This window comes from Barbus barbus, assembly GCF_936440315.1.
Source record: "Barbus barbus genome assembly, chromosome: 12".
Lineage (NCBI taxonomy): Eukaryota > Metazoa > Chordata > Actinopteri > Cypriniformes > Cyprinidae > Barbus > Barbus barbus.
In genome coordinates this window covers 1967501-1986756 of record NC_136740.1, presented here as the reverse complement: position 1 = coordinate 1986756, position 19256 = coordinate 1967501, and the positions used below count along the sequence as shown (strand labels likewise).

At 38.5% G+C, this 19256-nt stretch overlaps 2 protein-coding genes across 3 annotated transcripts in view; one reads left to right on the top strand and one right to left on the bottom strand.

Moving 5' to 3' along the window:
- Window positions 1–19256, bottom strand: part of LOC306878427 (CUGBP Elav-like family member 3) — a 40483-nt gene that overhangs the window by 14950 nt on the left and 6277 nt on the right. The window contains exon 4 of the mRNA XM_079430779.1: window positions 7255–7315. Coding sequence (XP_079286905.1) covers window positions 7255–7315 — 61 coding nt within the window. The remainder of the gene's footprint in view (window positions 1–7254; window positions 7316–19256) is intronic.
- On the top strand, window positions 2186–5631 carry LOC306878428 (uncharacterized protein). Of its 2 annotated transcripts, none has more exons than XM_079430780.1 (5): window positions 2186–2464; window positions 2671–2731; window positions 3372–3659; window positions 4313–4615; window positions 4768–5631. In XM_079430780.1, the coding sequence occupies exons 1-5, from the start codon at window positions 2354–2356 to the stop codon at window positions 5067–5069; spliced, it is 1065 nt and encodes a 354-aa protein (XP_079286906.1). In that variant the 5' UTR covers window positions 2186–2353; the 3' UTR covers window positions 5070–5631. The 2 variants fall into 2 exon arrangements, with proteins under 2 accessions (XP_079286906.1, XP_079286907.1); XM_079430781.1 differs by having other exon boundaries at window positions 2210–2476.

The window sequence follows — 19256 nt, the reverse complement described above, 5'->3', positions numbered from 1 at the left end:
ATAAAGGGAAAAGGAAGTGGTGTGTGGCCATGTATGGTGACCCATACTCTTTGTGCTCTGCATTTAACCGATCCAAGTGTACACTCAGTAGTGAACATACACCCGGAGCAGTGGGCAACCAATGCTGCGGCGCCCGGGGAGCAGTTGGGGATTCAGTGCCTTGCTCAAGGGTCTCACCTCAGTCGTGGTATTGAGGGTGGAGAGAGTGTTGGTTATTCACTCCCCCCACCTACAATCCCTGCCGGACCTGAGACTCGAACCCACAACCTTCAGGTTACAAGTCCAACTCTCTATCCATTAGACCACAACTGCCCCCATAAATCATACAGAGTGAGTTTTTTGGGGGGAAGTAGAAATGCGGTGTAGGGTTGGTGTAGGGCAATAGCACATACAGTTTGTACAGAATAAAAACCATTACGCCTATGGGATGTCCCCACTTTTCACAAAAACAAACATGTCTGTGTCTGTCTGTGTGTGTGTGTGTGTTAGTTTGATTATACAGTACTTGTAAGGCCCAAATGTCCTCACTAATACAACACTGTTGCAGCATGCCTCTGATGTGATCACATCTCTAATCCTGGTATTTATTTACAGTACTAATGCAACCCAATGCATGCTGCTCTCACTGTATGGCAGGCCATATTTAACATCTATTGCTTAAACTGTATTGGTATAAAACACTGAAACAGAAATCTCATCTCTTGTCTTTTGCTGCATTACTATTTATCACTGATCGCTATGATACTATGGAGAAAAGCTACTAGAAACATTATGAGTGCCTACTAGGGTTGGGTATCAAAAAACGGTTTTATTTTAGAACTGTTTCCAATTTTCCAAGAACTGGGTATTTGATAAGACGCGTAGATTTAGATTCTGCTTAACAATTCCTGCGTTCACATTTTAATGTGATTTAAAACGACTTAAGTGCAGGAACGGAAAGAACTTGCACCTTGTTTGCAAAGGTTGTTCTGGGCCAGAACTGACTTCTTTCATATTTATCGACCAGTGCGCAGAAAACTACATCAGTATGTCTTCATAAACACAGCTGTTTTTGTCTTAAGTGAATGTAAATAGTTGAGAAAGAAAATGCACAGTGTATAGTATTTTTAGATCTGCATGCATTCGGTGTTAAAGAGACAGCAGCCTAATAATCACCTGCCTGTCATTAATGTTAATTAAAGAACAAAAAATCATTCACTGATCTTGACTGAACATCTTTACTAACTTGAATTAATTAATCTATATTTTTATTTAAGAAAAGAAAACTATGCAGTTTTTAATTACTTAAAAAAACTTTTAATAACAGTTTCTGTACCTGAAATTTGGTTCAGTTGTATTTATTTATGCTATTGCTAATTAATTTGATTGTACCTATTATATTACTGACTGTTCACTTGTCTTTAACACTTTAATAATTTAAATTTATATTCGTCTAGTTGTTTTTGCTGTGGTATTATAGGTAAATGTTCCTCTTCTAATAGGCTGCTGATTTTTGCTCATGTCATTCAGCTGCAACAGAATGCTTTTTAAAGAAGCCACAGAATAAACAATAAACATGAAACACACAACACTATCATACTTTTTATTTGTACCTAACATACCTGTACATACCGAATTGTCTATTTTGTATATTATGTTTGTGCTATTTGGCACATTGTCCATTTTTGTATATTTGTACATTATTTATTTTATTTTTTATTTTAATTTTTTATTATCTGTGTCCTGTTGCTGTCATTCTGTTGCACTGTGGAGCTACTGTCACTAAAACAAATTCCTCGTATGTGCAAACATACCTGGCAATAAAGCTCATTCAGATTCTGATTCTGATAAATGTTTGACTTCAGTTTTTTATATTTGATTTTTTTATCTTATTGGAATCGAAACTAGGAATCAATCAGAATCAGAATCGATAAACAGAAGCAGAATCGATAAAATTAAAACGATTCCCAACCCTAGTGCCTACTAAACCTGGAATAAGCAACAATTTTAAATTAAAAGTAGAAGTATTTATATTTTCTAGAAAAAGAAATAAATGTTTACTCTTGAAAACCCAATAGGTATATTATTTTAAAAAGTACAAGTAACACAAATGCTAAAATTAACAATTTAAACTAAAACGAACTAGACTTTTTTTAGTCGTTAATTGTCCTTTAAATGTTTAAACAGCTTGCCACATTGCTTTTTTACTGGGAGGAGCTCTAAGAAATACAGAAGTAGGAAGAAGAAGCTAAACATTGTTGTAGGCCCAAAAATAACATCACAATAGAAATCTGTATGCTCATTTTGAGAAAACATCGACAGCTTTGGAAACCGCTCTATATTTAGAACAATATTTAGAGCCTTTATATTGTTGATGCAGAATGCTTTTGCTGTGAAATCAAATGAACATTTGGTCTTGAATCAGTCACGATTGTGGATTCACCGGGTCCGTGACCGCATCAGATCATCGTGTTCAACAATGCAGGTAAAAAAAAAAGTAATTTTTCCATTACAGAAATTCACAATCATGACTTGTGAGTGTTTGGGTTGAATAATTCTGCAGCAAATCTACGTACTGTTAACCAGCTCACAGCTGACTATCATGTCTCATATATTGCATTCTGACTGTATTTAAAGCTGAGCACGATGACTGACATGACATATAACAGTATTTGCTGATGTGTGTTTCAGTGCATCACACTGAAGACTATTCTGAATTTGATTTTGGTTTTTATGGTGGCCTTTTACAAAGGTAGGCCATCTCTCTCTCTTTTTGTCTTCACCTTTATTATTTAGTTTGTTGTTGTTTCTTTATACAGTATAAACAGTTACAATTGCAGCCATACTGATGTTCAGTACTAAGGCACTATACTGTATATTTCATATACATTTGCCTGAGTAATAATTTTCTTGCAATTGTATATGTATAGCTGTATACCTGTTCACTATACAGTGTTTACCTTGCTCTTTGCTATAAATTCCCAGTAACACTTTATTCTACAGTGTCCTTGTTATACTTATACTTACCGAAAAAAAGACCTTAAATCTATAGTTAATATATACTCTTAAAAATAAAGGATCCAAAAGAATGTTTATCACAGCAATGCCACAAAAGAACCATTTTTGGTTCCTCAAAGAACATTTCAATGAACAGCTCTTTAAAAAACTAATTTATTCTTAGTGTGAAGAACATTTGAATCATCTAAAGAACCCTTTTACACTATAAAGAACCTTTTGTGCAATGGAAAGCTTCCACCGATGCCAATAAGGACCCTTTATTTTTAAGAGTGTATTGTTAATATTACTCAGTGCTTTTTTGTGTATTTACACTAGAGACACCTTAAAAAAGTGTAACTAAAATTCCCTTCGTCTCTTCTGTGATTCTGTTTCAGGAGTGTTCTGCCAGAGAATTCGGTCTGATTTTGTGTTACTTAACCAAGTGTACACATTCCCTGGTAACGCCAGCGGCTGTCATCACGCTGAATGGAGAAAGAGACCCCCCATAGACACCACTATCGCCACATACACAAACCATGCGTGCACGACTGACACCATTTTTGAGGAAGAATTCACATATAAAGACAACCACCTGCTTCTCAAATCAGCCAAATACACCGACCAGGGGCTCTATGAGTTCATCTGTGATGGGGTTCAAACTCCAGTTATTCTGGATGTCTTATGTAAGGCTTTACTGCATCTGATTCATACTCTACCAGTAAAAAGTTTGGAATAATTGAGGTTTTTTTAAAGTGTTTGTTTGTGGAAGCCATGAAACATTCAGGATTCCTTAATGAATAGAAAGTTTAAAAACAGCATTCATTTGAAATATAAATAATTTACAAATGTCTTTACCGAAGCTTTGATCAATTTAATGCATCCTTGCTGAATAAAAGTATTAATTTAGTTTTTTTTTTTAATGATAATATATGAGCGTTTCCATAAAATATTGTGCAGCACAACTGTTTTCAACATTGATAATAAATCAGTAAATCAGTATATTATAATGATTTCTGAAGATCATGTGACACTGAAGACTGCAGTAATGATGCTGAAAATACAGCTGCGCATCACAGAAATACATTACACTTTAACACATATTCACATAGAAAACAGCTGTTTTAAACAGTAATAATATCTCACAATATCACTGTTTGTACTGTATTGTGATCAAATAAATACAGCCTCTGTGAGCATAGGAGGCAAGTCAAAAACTAATAAAACAAAAACAAACAAAAAACCTCAATTATTTCAACCTTTTGGCAGGTCATGTATAGGAGAGCTACATGAGTAGATGATCATCAATTGATTTTGATTTAAAAAATGTTCCCTACAGATGCTCTAAATGCGAGCGTGGTAGAGAAGGACAGCATCACCCTGAACTGTTATGCAAACAATGCCAAGGATGTAAAGTGGCTGTATAACAACGAAAGCGTTTTGCACTACAAGATGTACGGATCCTTGAATCCTGCCAAAGGCTACGAGAGAAGAGCATCGCTGGAGAACAACTGCTTCAAAACCGGTGACCTCTCTTTGACCATTGCTCATGTTCGCAAGGCAGATGCTGGAATATACCGTTGCTTTGTTGATGATGGCACAACGAAAGGAAACCCGCACGCCTATGTGATGCATGTCAACGGTAAGACTGGGAAAATCGATTACATTGTAGGGTTAAACATCACATGTCATTTTACCAGTCAACTTTGGCATAATAACAACCTGGTGCCATATTCTCACTCTGAAAAAGCTTTCGCAGTCTCTAAGTCCAGTTCTGTTGTTTGATTCACACAGAGAAACGCTCCGGTCCAGGAGACCAGACACACTCCAGCTTCAATGAAGCAACTCTGATCGCGCTCACTGTAGTTTTTGGGCTCATTTCTTTCATCAGTTTGGCATATTGGATCACCAGAGGACTATGCAAACGTCAATCTTCGTCCACTACAGCGGATGGCACTCCTGAAACCGCGCGTATGCTGATGTCTGCTATCAGCCCAACAACACCCGTCAATGAAAGCCAGCCGGTGGTCAGTTATTCTGTTGAGGAGAGCGACTCCATGGGAATTAAGCCTTCCAACACCAAGCCTATTTTGTAATCTGTTGGAGCGATTGCTGTGAAGATACAGACATCTAGGTTCGCTCAAGCAGTAGAGCCAGTACAACATCAGGCTTATGTTGAGTTTGAAAAGTTATTTCAAATATTGATTTAGTGGGGATGATGAAATTTAATTTAGATGAGAAGTGGGACCACATTTACATCCAAACTGTAATGAACATGTAATGTCATGGGAAAAACACGGGAATTGTTTTCATTCTGTTGTTTGTCATATTTTTTTGTTTGGTCATTGTTATTGTGTGTTTCAAATTCAGTTGCCGTTGCAAGGACTTCAATTTAAATAATTTGATAAAGTGATATGAAGCTGTGATGACTGTCCTGGAACTACTTCATAGCTGTGTGTTTCCTGGAAAATAATAATGCTGTAGTAATCAGGGGCGGCGTTAGGGGTGGGCTAAGGGGGCTGGAGCCCCGAATGTTTTCAGTAAAGCCCCGAATGTTTTTATTACTATGCCATCAATGAGTTTCCATGCCCAATAAAGTAATTTATATTAGAATTTAAATAAATAAATAAACAAATAAATAAATATCTCTCGACTCTCACGTCTACAGTGTCTGTCAATTTATGCGTTGTCATTCACACCCGACAAAAACCGCCCACTGAGTCTAGTGCTTCTGACTGACATGTAAACTGGCCAACCATCGACGAGCGTCTGTACGATCCAGCCAATCAAATTAGATCTTTTGGAGCCAGGCGGTTTGTTGGCGTGTAGTATTTTACTAGATCAATTTATTTGAAAAATAAAATGGATATTTTAAAATTCTTCAAAAAAAAGGAAGTAAAACACCCCCAGCCAACACTTGAACGCCAAGATACAACAGCTTCAGGTATCTGTAACTTTTAATCATAGTATTATATTTCTTATTCGGTTTTAAATTGTGTCTGATTTAACGTTACATTTTGAACATCTAACAGTTAACGGTTGCGCAGCACAGTCTTTAGGACACATACACACACACACACACACACACATTGCTCCGGGTGTATGTTCACGGTGTGTGTGTGTGTTCACTGCTGTGTGTGTGTGTTCACTGCTGTGTGTGTGCACGTTGGATGGGTTAAATGCAGAGCACGAGTATGGGTCACCGTACTTGGCTGAATGTCACTTCACTTCACTTCTTCACACACACACACACACACACACACACACACATACACACACACACAGAGCGGTTATAATGTTGGGTTAGCATGGTCTGTGGCAGACTTTTCGTGTCAGGGCAACAATTCAATAAACAAGATAATAAAAAAAGACATATTTCGCTAAGGAAATGGTTCCAAACAAAGCATGTTGTTGTGCTCTGCAGCAACACACAGCGGTGTTTACTGAATAAATTTGCGTGAGTAAATGATTCACTGACCCATTCATAAAAACAGTTGCTTACTTTTTTTCCGAATGAATCATCTGTTTCGAACGAATCGATTGATTAAATGACTGACTGACTCACTCATTAAGGCAGTGGCTTGCCGCCACCTAGTGGCAAAGTACCATTCTAATTTTTTTCATCATTTCATATTTCTGTATTCCAAATTTTATATTTGATACATTAGCCTCATAAGATTATTTATGCAATTTGTAAGTGCTGTGTATGTGCTCCTTCAAAAATATAAGTGTATAGAGCCCTGCGTTTATAATTATACTTGGATGAAAATGAGTCATCCTTAACATTTTTGGTGTTTTGGATTCACTACAGCTAGAGAACAATTAAATACAAAATAGGTTATAGGCTCTACTGGGTGATTTTTTTATTTTACTGAGTAACATTCATCATTTTCCCATATAGTGTATAGATTTTTAGGCATTCTATTATCTCAAACAGCCTGAAAAATAGTGCATTTAGCTGACGTAAATGGGAAAAAAAATCTCCACGGGGGAGCATGCCCCCGGACCCCCATAGGTTTGGGCTAAACCCCGAATGTTTACATCGTCTGGCTCCGCCCCTGGTAATGATGCTGAAAATTCATCTTAGATCACAGAAACAAATTACATTTGAACATATTCACACAGAAACACAGTTATTTTAAATTGCAATAGTATTTAACAATATTAGTGTTTTTTTACTATATTTATGATCAACTGAATGCACCCTTAGTGAGCAGAAGATCTCACTGAGTCTTTAAAATCATTAAAAATCTTTATAATAAGCCAAATTAAGCTGTATACCGTATGATATACCTCCTCTCCCCTCATTGTCTGCAGGCTTCACTTGAATCGGCCGATTCATCTGAAAAACAAAAATTAATAAATGAATAAAAATAATTCAAATTGCACAATATACAGACTCTATTCATGCAACATACATGATCATTTTTCCAATGGATTAAGACTTCCCTTAAATAAAACATAACCATAGCCTCATGTCTTTTTTAATGTAAACTTGATGACTGCTACACCTGATTTTTTTCTCCATGCCAGTTTATAATTTTGGTATCACTGTTTCATATAAAACAGCACATACTGTAGCAATTTGTGGTCACTCGCTTTGCATTAATGCTGATTTCCATATGCTCTTCAGCATTTATATCCTGTGACCTTTTGAACCTGCTGCCCTGCACTTCAACTAATGTGCACAGGATTATAGAGATCAGCTTTAGAATGATGGCCATCTGATCTGGATTACAGAGACATGCTGGATTACACTGAACAGTGTGTGTGTGTGTGTGTGTGTGTGTGTGTGTGTGTGTGTGTGTGTGTGAAAGAGAGAACGTGTGCATCCACCAATGAGCTGCTGGGAATCACTGTGACTGGAAGCAGAGTGGTTTATAATGCATTGCTGTGGTGCTGCTAGTAGTGTTAATTCCCTTAACGATATCGCTGGCTTTACTAGACCTTTGCAACCTAACAACCATCCGCACATCCTGATTATCTGAAAACACTGAGAAAGATGTGAGTTTAGTGATCGGCTCACACCTCTGTGCCACAATACAAAATATCTCTGTGCTGTTTCTCAGAGCTGTAACTGATTACATGTAATATGGATTACATAATCCAAAAATAAAGTATTTGTAATTAGATTATATTACATGTTAAAATACTCATAATCAGATTTACTGTTACTGTAAATTATTCATAATGTATTGATTTGCCCCAATTCTTTTTTTTTCTCTCTCTCTCTCTTAAATTTTAATTCAGAATATACTATACATTCAGAAAGTCCTCTAGACACACTCGGTCACTAGTCAGGTGACTGTAATTACACAGAAAACGGAAAGGCCACACAAGTAGTTCTTCTGCAGGTCTTCGAGGAACCCCAGTTTGGGAAACCCTGGTGTTATGTAATGTTTAATGCACTTCATGATGTTAACAACAGAGAATGGAAAATATTTTTATACCAGTATAGGTCAAAATTAATCGAAAAGTAGTCTGAATACATCACCTAATATGTGTAATCCAACAGATTACATTACTAACTACAATTACCGTTACGAGACGAATGAAAAGAGACGATTCTTGACATAAACAAGATTTTAAGAAAATACAGAGAAAGATGAAGACTAATACAGAGCATTCTTTAAGTGTATTTAAAACCAACTAGCGTGATCAAATTAACCGCTGTTTTATCTGTTGATAGTGTGTGCATAAATCAGACATACATGATAATAAACATTACATAGTAACACTTTTTTAAAGGTGTCATTGATACACATTAATTACTGATTTACACATTAACCTACTAAAACCAGCTGGACTGATAACCCACCACAATAACACAGGTGTAAAATGCATAATGTCAACATAAAAGACTCCAACATACGTACATGATCAGCAACAAAAATAAGAAAAATATCAATTTAATAAAATACACTCATTAAATATGATGGGAACCTCTTTTTTCCCCTTAAACTGTGGATTGCATTTTTACCTCAACACATATGAATGTTTATGAATATATAATAGATAATGTCAGCATATATATATATATATATAACCTAATATGATTTTTGGAATAGGGCTATGGCCTACTATTTATGGCAATGTAACTTACAGTTAACAGGTTTCAATAGTAGTATTCCACATGCTTTCCGCTGAAATTACCAAGCTTTTTATCAGTGTAGGAGTGAAAGCGAGAGTCAGGGAGAGAAGAGACACGCTCTAGTTTTCTAGAGTCACGAAGCTCATTTGTAAAATGTCACGAGCGCAGCGATGTGCTTAGTCATGGAGAGAGATAGAGATACTGAGAATACAGGAGAACTGAGACTGTGAAGGACAAACAGCAGATAGACAACATAGTGAAGACATGAATGAGAAATGAGGGAGAGAGAGAAGCACAACATGAGGAGTGAGAAACAAAAATATAAGGAGAGTTGAGGCTTCAGACAACGATTGAAAAATAATGAACTACAACATCAACAAACAAGAAAAAAAAAAAAGAGTAAGGGCCAAGGGCCGCTTGCACAGGGACGGATTAACGCACGGGCCCAGGGCACTGGACCAGAGGGGGGCCCAGCCGAAATACCCCTACTCCCAGAGCGCGATTTCAACCGTGACCCCTCAGATTGTTGAGGCAATTGGATTTTGAATGCAGCATCCAAAAGACAAAAGAAAATAGCCAAATAATGTTTTATATTTAATAAACGATCACACCGGTGTGATCAGATAATGTAGATAGTGCGGCACATCATCAGCTGCTAAATTAAAATCTGCGTTCGCTCAACTTCCTGGCTGGCACGGAGCCAGAGACTAGAGCCCTGCACGGGCCTCAACTTTCGGCTCTAGCCCGGCCCACGTCCGACAGCTTATCAGAATTACCGGCCCGAGCCCGTCTTTTCCCCCTTCTCCCAAAACACTTTATACTACTGTTTCTATTAAAATAGTTCAGTTTTCTATGTAATGGCAAAATGATTATATTTCGTTTCGTGTTTTTATTAAGTTCATTTATTGAAATGTGTGGAGCATTTTTGTTTGTTAAATAGTTTTTTTTAAGTAATGACCAAGCGGCCAGCTGCATGAGCTGATCATAGCCTATGTTTGATCAATTTAGCCTTCTCATATCATCACGACTTGCCTAAAATAAGATCTATAGATATACTAAAACAGTTCAAGTATATACCAATGTTTAAACATTAAACCTGCGCTATAATAATAATGTGCGCTAGTTTATATCCAAGTTTGTGTGGAGAGTGGAAGCTAAAGCTGCTCTGCAGGACATGGAGGCACCAGAACAAACACTTGCATTGTTTTCAGTGGAAACAACTTAAAATAGCCTACACCGCCTTTTTTTCTGATAAAGGTAAGAGTAATACATCATTGGGACCTGTAAAGGGTCTACTTGTATTTGTGTGCACTCACAATACCAACAAAAGGTAGTTCTTTTATAAAACAAATAAAACAAACATGATGTGCTTTCTGCCGTCTCGTTTTGAACAGGAGCGCTTCACAAAAATGAACCGAAGCTGAGCGAATACATGCCTCACAGACATGATAAATATATCTATAGAAAGCTTTAAATGATTACTTAACGAAATAATTTTTTTTTTTATTATAATCTTAATCATAATCAATAAAGATGCATTTCTCTGACGGCGAGTCAGGATCAGCAACTTCATCCTTGCGACACAGACTCAGAAAACATTAGTTTATTAGTAAATAATTCAAAAATCTCCTTACTATTTCCCGCAGACACATTCATGGTTATGTTTGCTGGGGTGTTTCAGCAAGCTTTGGTCTATTGCTGAAGTCACTTGCTGCTGCGGGACACTAAACACCATCGAGCTGCTCTCAGTCGCGGCACGGTCTCCTGTTGTTTTTTCATCACTAATTGATGGATGTCTACAATATAAAAATAAGGAGAAACCTAAAACAGGCCCGAGGCCCGGCCCCCGTCTGAAATATGATGTGAAAATTGGCCTTTTGCCGAACTTTATTTCTCCCTTTTCAAATCTCGTATCACATCGTAAAGGCATTTATTTTTAATAAAAAATAAAGAAATAACCAAAAAGTTATCGGGTAGGCTTAGGTGTAGGGAGGGCTTTATTATCAATAAGGTGGCATCCATTTAATAATCTGAATTAAAATTATAATTTACACTCAATATGTTATTATTGCATACTGTTTTATAATGTAATACAATACTGAAGTGCAGATAATTGCCACTATTTTGCAACAAGTAGTAAACAGCAGAAAATCCTGCTATTTTAACATAGTGTAAATATAATCTATAGCTATTTGCACTTAGTGTAAATAACATATTGCTAAAAATACTGCTGTTTTCACTTAGTGTAGTTAAAATCTATTGCTATTTGAACTTTGAAAATGACTGCGATTTCAACTGAGGGGGGCCTATAATCAGTCTGTGCCCAGGGCACCTCTGCATCATGATCCGTCCCTGCGCTTGCACCACCATTACATTTACTAGGAACATTTCTTGAACATTTACTATTCATTATTTCTGTAACACAGTGATACTCCACATCATCGCCATGGTAACAGAGGCAACAGCCTCCTCCGCTGATCATCATGCTGACAGTAGGTAAACAAGGATGCTTGTTGCCAGGGGCAACAGTTAAAATCAGTGGTTCAATAAAGGATAAGGAAGAGAGAGGGACAGCAAGGAGAAGAACAAATAGAAGAGGAAGAGAACGATGAGAGCAGGAAAGAAATGAGCAGAAATATTAAATATTTTGAAACATTATTTGTCCATGCCTTTCTGGCTGAACAAACGTTTGGGTGTTTTCTAGGGTGTTTCTAGATGGTTTCTTTTAGGTTGTTGCTAAAGGTTGTTGATAACTCAATAAGTGTCTGTGTGTGTGTTTTTTTTTTTTTTTTTTTTTTTTAATGGCCCAAAAGGTGAAAATGGTGCATCATTTACAACTAAAACTAAAACCATAAAAGAAAAAAAGAAAGAACAAAAAACATTAAGTAAAATAAAATAAAATATAAAAAAATGAAGTAATAAAAAAACTCAAACTAAATAAACTAAAAGTAAAAACTAAAGCTTTATTAAACCATATATATATATATATATATATATATATATATATACCATATATATATATATCAACTAACAGTAAAAACATAAAATTACTAAAACTTAACTAAAATGAAAATGAAAATATAAAAATAAAATCCAATTTAGTTATTAACAAAAACTATAATAGTATATCAACAATACTAAAATAAGAGTGACCCATTCAGTTAGTGAAGCTGCTCTGACCTTCAGTAGTTCAGTGCCAGAGCTTTCATCACATGACTAACAAGCAGCGCTAGTAGTGATGCTTGATTTTTCCTCTATTCTTAGATGGATTGGTGGAGGGTAATTAATAAATAAATACATACATGCATATAATGATGTAAAAAAGCTATCAAATCACACACTCTCTTCTAGGTGAAATATAAAATGATTTAATAAAGCATATCTACACGTACACGCAGCAGAATCCTCAGGCACCTCATCATAATCATGCTAGATGAGGGTTTGATTTAAACACATCTGTAGGGTTTATATTAAGTCTCTCTCACACATAAATAGATTTTCATGCACTCGCTCTCACACACACACACACACACACACACACACGACTCATACACACCTCCTACAAAACACAAACAGCAAGATGCACACGCTCTGTAAATCTCGACCCTGCAGTCATTCTGAAAGGATTTTTCATGGATTATGCAGTATTAAATCTGAGGATTATTCAACAAATTGCATTTTTTCTCCCTCCATCCCCAGCCAACATGCAGTCACTGGACCAAACCTCCTCACTGTGTGTGTGAAGCAAGTTTGATATTTTGTTTTCATGCTGGATTGCAATATAAAACACACACACACACATTTAATTTTACAACACAAGCATGCACAATATGATTTTCTTTCTCTCCCAAACATTTCCTTTCCACATTCACTTGTTGCATCATCCATGTTCCCTAGCAACCTTCCATCTTCCATCTTATAGTGTGTGTGTGTGTGTGTGTGTGTGTGTGTGTGTGTGTGAGAGTGTGTTACTAATACTAATACAAAAACGTGTTGCACTGTCTATGTGGCTGTGATATTCTGGAAAAAAAAGAGCAGTGACCTAAATCAACTGTTTTTATTCAAGTCAATATTACAGTATGTAATCTCACTGAATAATAAAAAAAAAAAAAATATATATATATATATATATATATATACCAACAAAACAAAATTGTATAGGTTAAATCAAGTAAATAGCTCTTTAAGGTAACAAATGCATGCCACCAGTTTTACAGTGTAGATAACATTAAGTGTGATATAAATGTAACAGCACAGCTCTCCTCACCAAACCTCAAGATCTGATACTGCATGAGCCTCAACAAGCAGCATTAATAATTTCCCTCTGAGGGCATCACTGTATCATGGCTTCATGATAGATAATATTTGATGTATTAGAATGACTGCACATAAAAGAGCTGCTGTTGTTCAGATCCTCACTATAGCAGATTTCCTAGAAGCTGATAAAAGCAGATACAGAACAGGAGATGCCCACAAACACTGTGGGTCACATCAGTTTAACCCTGTCAGTCTGACAGCTGTATTTCTCTCATTAAGTCAAAGGTTTATTTCCCATCCTCCCACAGCTCTATTCATCTCTTCATTCTCCCTCTGACCTTCCTGAGCTCATTCAACTCCTCTCATCTCATCTCATCTCTCTTCACTGCCCCAATCCCCTAATGCTTCAGAGAAGAGAGAAAAAGAGATTATCAATTAGGAATTGGACAAAAATTGAGATATTAAGCATAAATCTGACTGCAATTTAAAATTGGATCTTCATAGAGGCCTCAAACGTTTAGTTATTAAGTGGGTGTATATACTACTATTCAGTTTTTTGGGTTCAGTTTTTTTTAAAAGTTAAAGACGTCTCTTCTGCTCATCAAGGATTTGATCCATTTATTTGATCAAAATACAGTAAAAACAATAAAATATTATTACAATTTTAAACAGCTTCTTTCAATATCAATAGCTGTTCAAACGTAATTTATTTCTGTGATGCGCAGCTGTATTTTCAGCATCATTACTCCAGTCTTCAGTGTCACATGATCTTCAGAAATCATTCTAATATACTGAACATTAAGAAACATTTCTGATTATTATCAATGATCCTCCTTTCTCCACAGTCAGGACTTGGCTTCTGACATTCGTGTTGAATCAGACTCCCTAATCTTGAGTAATGTGTTACACTAAATGTAATTAAGTACATTAATGATATCTGCTTGGTTCTGTTCTGTTAACCCTTGGGGGGTTATTATTATTGCTGCTTTCTTTTGCCCAGAATAGAGCCATACTGCCAAACCAAACTGTATGGTAAGTGTCTATCATTTGACAATAGTGGTCCTGACAGAAGTGCAGTCTGTATGCATCTATCTATAAGGACTTTAATTTAATTAATTGCATGCTATGCTGATTAATTATTAGTCTATGTAAACCTTTGGCTATGTATCACATCTTTCAGTTTTTCAGTGTCTTGCAGCATGAAAGCAGTAGGGCTGCAACTAACGAATATTGGCTGATTATTTTTCGATTAATCAGATAAAAAGTCTTTCTTTTTTATTGACAAAATATACTATTCCACATGCTGTCCTTCAAACAGATGTGCCAACTGAATGCTATAAACATACTGTATGGTGAACATACATCTATATCTATGCTATACATTATGTGCCAAAGAGTTATAAAGCACAGTTTAAATGGAGAGTTTAAATAGACAAATGGATAAAGGACAGTTTAAATCATAAAGATAATAAAGAAAAAAACAAACTCCGTGTTAACAGATGAGAGGAATGAACACACACATTCACTCTGAATACATTAACCTGTTACTGTCATTTCTTTATTATGTAAATGTAAGGAACGTCTTAAATTCATATTCAATTACACACTGTAATCCCTTTACAGTTACAATCATAAAATGCTTGAATTACATGCTGATTTTTAAAGCATTGGCATGTTTTGGGCAGCATGCACCTTTCCCGAAGCAGCTCACTCTGTTTCTTCCACTATTAGATTAATGTAGATTCATTTCGTCCATATAGAAATGCGTTATTCAGTGGTTATTCATTTGATGTGACTGGCAGAAGTTTCCTGCATGGTGGGCAGACGCAACTAAACAATAATGACATTCATTGTCAATGATTTTTATTATTGGTTATTATTGATTTTATCGATTAGCTCTTGCAGCCCTAGAAAGCAGCATGTCAAACTTTTTGACTGTATACTCAATTTTTCTAAGTGCACTAAATGAACAGGCTAGATTGTATGCTATTTTTCTGTCATTTTATTCCAAGCTCTAGCTAGTACTTCATTACTGTATATCTCTATGCTACTCAGTCACTGCTCCATCAGAATTCACTGCACACCCATCCCAATCTCTGCTGCGTGACTCCTGTTTGACCTCTAGAAATCCTCTTGGCTTTACTCTGGACTCCAGCAGCTGCTGCCATTGGATTCATGTCACTGTTTCTGTGTGCTGCTACAGCACAGCCTCTGCTCCACCCCCTCACTACCCACAATCCATTACAGTCCATTATCAGACAGTGTTTGTCCCAGAACGACCACTGGCAGCGCCGATATGAGCCTCCTCATCTCTGCACTCCAAGAGACACTGTCTGAGTCACTCTGGGAAGGGAGTGGTATAAGCCATGAATATAACTATATCATTTAAATGTAAATTAATTTTAGGGCTGGGTAGTGCATGCAAGTTGTTTTCTAAAAGCAGTTTGCGCGTGTGTGTGTGTGTGTGTGTGTGTGTAGATTCAGATGAAAACACACACACACACACACACACACACACTCGTTTGTTTTTGTGAATTGTGGGGACATCCCATAGGCGTAATGGTTTTTATACTGTACAAACTGTATTTTCTATCGCCCTACACCAACCCTACACCTAACCCTACCCCTTACAGGAAACTTTGTGCATTTTTACTTTCTCAAAAAAACTCATTCTGTATGATTTATAAGCCTTTTGAAATATGGGGACATGGGGAAATGTCCTCACAAATCCCCTACTCCTTGTAATACCTATGTCATACCCATGTCATTATACAAATTTGTGTCCTCATAAGTCACAAAAACACGCACTCACACACACACACACACACACACACACACACTTACTTATGTATCCCAATGGGGGCTTTCCATAGATTTCTATTGTTCTTATAAGCAGCTGGTTATCAATTCTATAGACTAACCCCACACCGTAACCTCAGCGCTATCTACAGTGTAGTTAAATAGGTACACACACCATAATTCATTCAGAAACTTTCTACTATTTCTAAATGTTCAGAAATAGCTAAATTTGTGACTGTTAAGGCTTGTTCACAACAAAGATTTACAACGATAAATATAACTACACATTTGTAATAATATCGCTGGAATCACTTTCCGAGCAATTTTTTCTCGAGCTGATGAATGATAAAAACACTGACAGCCAAGCAGAATCTACCTACTTTGAAGAGCTTGAGCATTTATGACAAAACTGCAGCACGCTTTTAATTAACAGTGTTATCGTCCATTGATATGGATGCTAATATCATTATTGTTATTGTCTGTAGGTGTGGACGCTAATATAATTCATCCATTGAAATCATCCATTGGTGTGAACCTAGTTATTGTTATTACAGTTATCATTATAGTTATCGTTATAGATAGGAGTGAGTCCAGTGGAGGCCTGTCGCAGAGAGTTCTGGGCGTACTCGGCCCAGCCTAGAAACTGGTTCCAAGAGTCCTGGTGGCCGTGGCAGAAGGTTCTCAGGAAGTGCCCAACTTCCTGGATTTTACGTTCGGCTTGCCCATTAGACTGTGGGTGATAGTACGAGGTGAGGCTTACGGTCACACCTAGGAGTGAAAAGAAAGCCTTCCAAACTCTTGAAATGAACTGTGGGCCTCTGTCGGATACTATGTCTTCTGGGAGGCCGTAATATCGAAACACTCGATTAAAGACTGCTGTCTGGAGTGCTGTGGGAAGATCTTTGAAGGGGATCAGTTGGCAGAACTTTGAGAAGCGGTCAATGACGACAAGGATGCAAGTGTTACCATCAAAGGCGGGTAGATCCGTAATGAAATCTACTCCTAGGTGTGAACATGAACGGTTAGGTGTGGGTGATGGTAGGAGTTTACCGGCTGGGAGATGACGGGGACTCTTTGAAATGGCGCAGTCGGGGCAGCCCTGCACGAACCTTCTCATGTCCCTGGCCATGTTGGGCCACCAGAAGCGATCTTTTAGCAATGAGAGAGTGTTTTTGACCCCTGGGTGGCCAGTGCCCAATGAGGTGTAAGTGGAGTGAATGAGGGGTGTCCGTTGCGTCCGGGATACATATTGATGTTCTGGTGGGCAGCCCGGTGGAGTGGCAGGTGGAGTTGTCGAGGCGACTGGTGGAGAAGTCCATTGGATCGGGCTGGTGATGAGCTCTGCGGGGATGATCCCCTCTGTCTGCTCCTGTGCCTCCTCGGGTGCATGAATACGAGACAGAGCATCGGCCTTGACATTACGTGGGCCTGGGCGATAGGAAATTTTAAAATGGAATCGGGTGAAGAATAAAGCCCATCGTGCCTGACGTGGATTGAGCCGCTTTGCATCACGGAGATATTGCAGATTTTTATGGTCGGTTAGCACCAGAAAGGGATGTGCTGCTCCCTCCAACCAGTGCCTCCACTCCTCTAGAGCTAACTTGATGGCTAGAAGTTTGCAAATGCCGATGTCGTAATTTCTCTCTGCCGGGCTGAGTTTCCGGGAGAAGGCCGCGCATGGATGGAGTTTGGGAGGAGTCCCCTGCTGCTGTGAAAGCACCGCTCCTATTCCAGTGGTTGAAGCGTCAACTTCCACGACGAAAGGGAGTTCCGGATTGGGATGGACAAGGAGCTGTGCGCTGGTGAATGCCTTCTTGAGGGTATGGAAAGCTTTAGTGGCGGCGGGGCTCCAGGACAGAGACTTAGCCTTCCCTCTGAGGAGATCGGTGAGTGGACTGGTGATGGTACTGTAATTCATAATAACACGGCTATAGAAATTGGAGAAACCGAGGAAGCGTTGTAATTCTTTAATGGTGCTGGGAATGGGCCAGGATGTGATAGCCCCCACCTTCCCCTCATCCATGCGAATGCCACCACTGTCGATGATGTATCCGAGGAATTGAACTGTGGGTTGGTGGAAAAGGCATTTCTCAGCTTTTAGGTACAGGTGGAATTTCCTTAACTGTTTGAGGACAGTTATACGTGCTGCGGAGGTCCAACTTTGTGAAGATGGTGGCACCGCGTAGATGTTCCAGGGCTGCTGGGACGAGGGAGAGAGTATACCGGAACTTAACTGTGATGTCGTTGAGTTTTCTGTAATCAATGCATGGGTGCAAGCCTCTGTCCTTTTTTGCCACAAAGAAGAAGCTGGAAGCAGCAGGGGATGTCTATGGAACGATATATCCTTGCTTCAAGGCCTCCTCAATGTACTCCTCCATGGCCTTCTGTTCAGGAAGTGACAAAGGATAGATCTTGCCGCGGGGCACTGACTCACCCGGAATGAGGTCGATGGCACAGTCCCATGGCCGATGTGGTGGAAGCTGTGCAGCTCTCTTAGGGCAGAAGACGTCACTAAAGGGTGTGTAACAGGGTGGAATTTCGACAGACTGCTTCTCAACGGGGCTCTCGATGGAGGTGGAGTGAATGGCTAATGGAACAGGAACCGATGTTGAGGGCTGAGGGAGATCCGGGAAACATTATGAGAAGCAGCTGTCACCCCACTTTAGGATTTCACCCGTGCTCCATGAGAGTATGGGGTTATGCTGCACCAGCCAAGGACGTCCGAGAATGATATCCACAGTGGAGCCCTCCAGAACTAGCAAATGCAATGTCTCAAGATGAAGTTGCCCTATCCGGAGTTGAATGGGTCCCACACTGTTCTTGACGTGACGTCGAGTGAGCGGTCTACCAGTTATGGATTGGATCTGATAGGTGGTTTTGGTGGCCGAGGTCGGGAGTCGGAGCTGGCGGCAGAGACTGCCGGCAATGAAATTGCCCGCTGAGCTGGAGTCAAGGAGGACAGATACTGAAAGGGTGACATTAGAGGCAGTAAGTTGAGCGCATGTGGAGAGAGGATTCATCTTCCTTAGAGAAGGTTGGATTGCACTCACCATGGGCCGTGGAGGACGAAGGGGACACGCCAGGATCATGTGTCCATTAGCTCCACAGTATAAGCATAGCCTCTGCATAAGCCGTC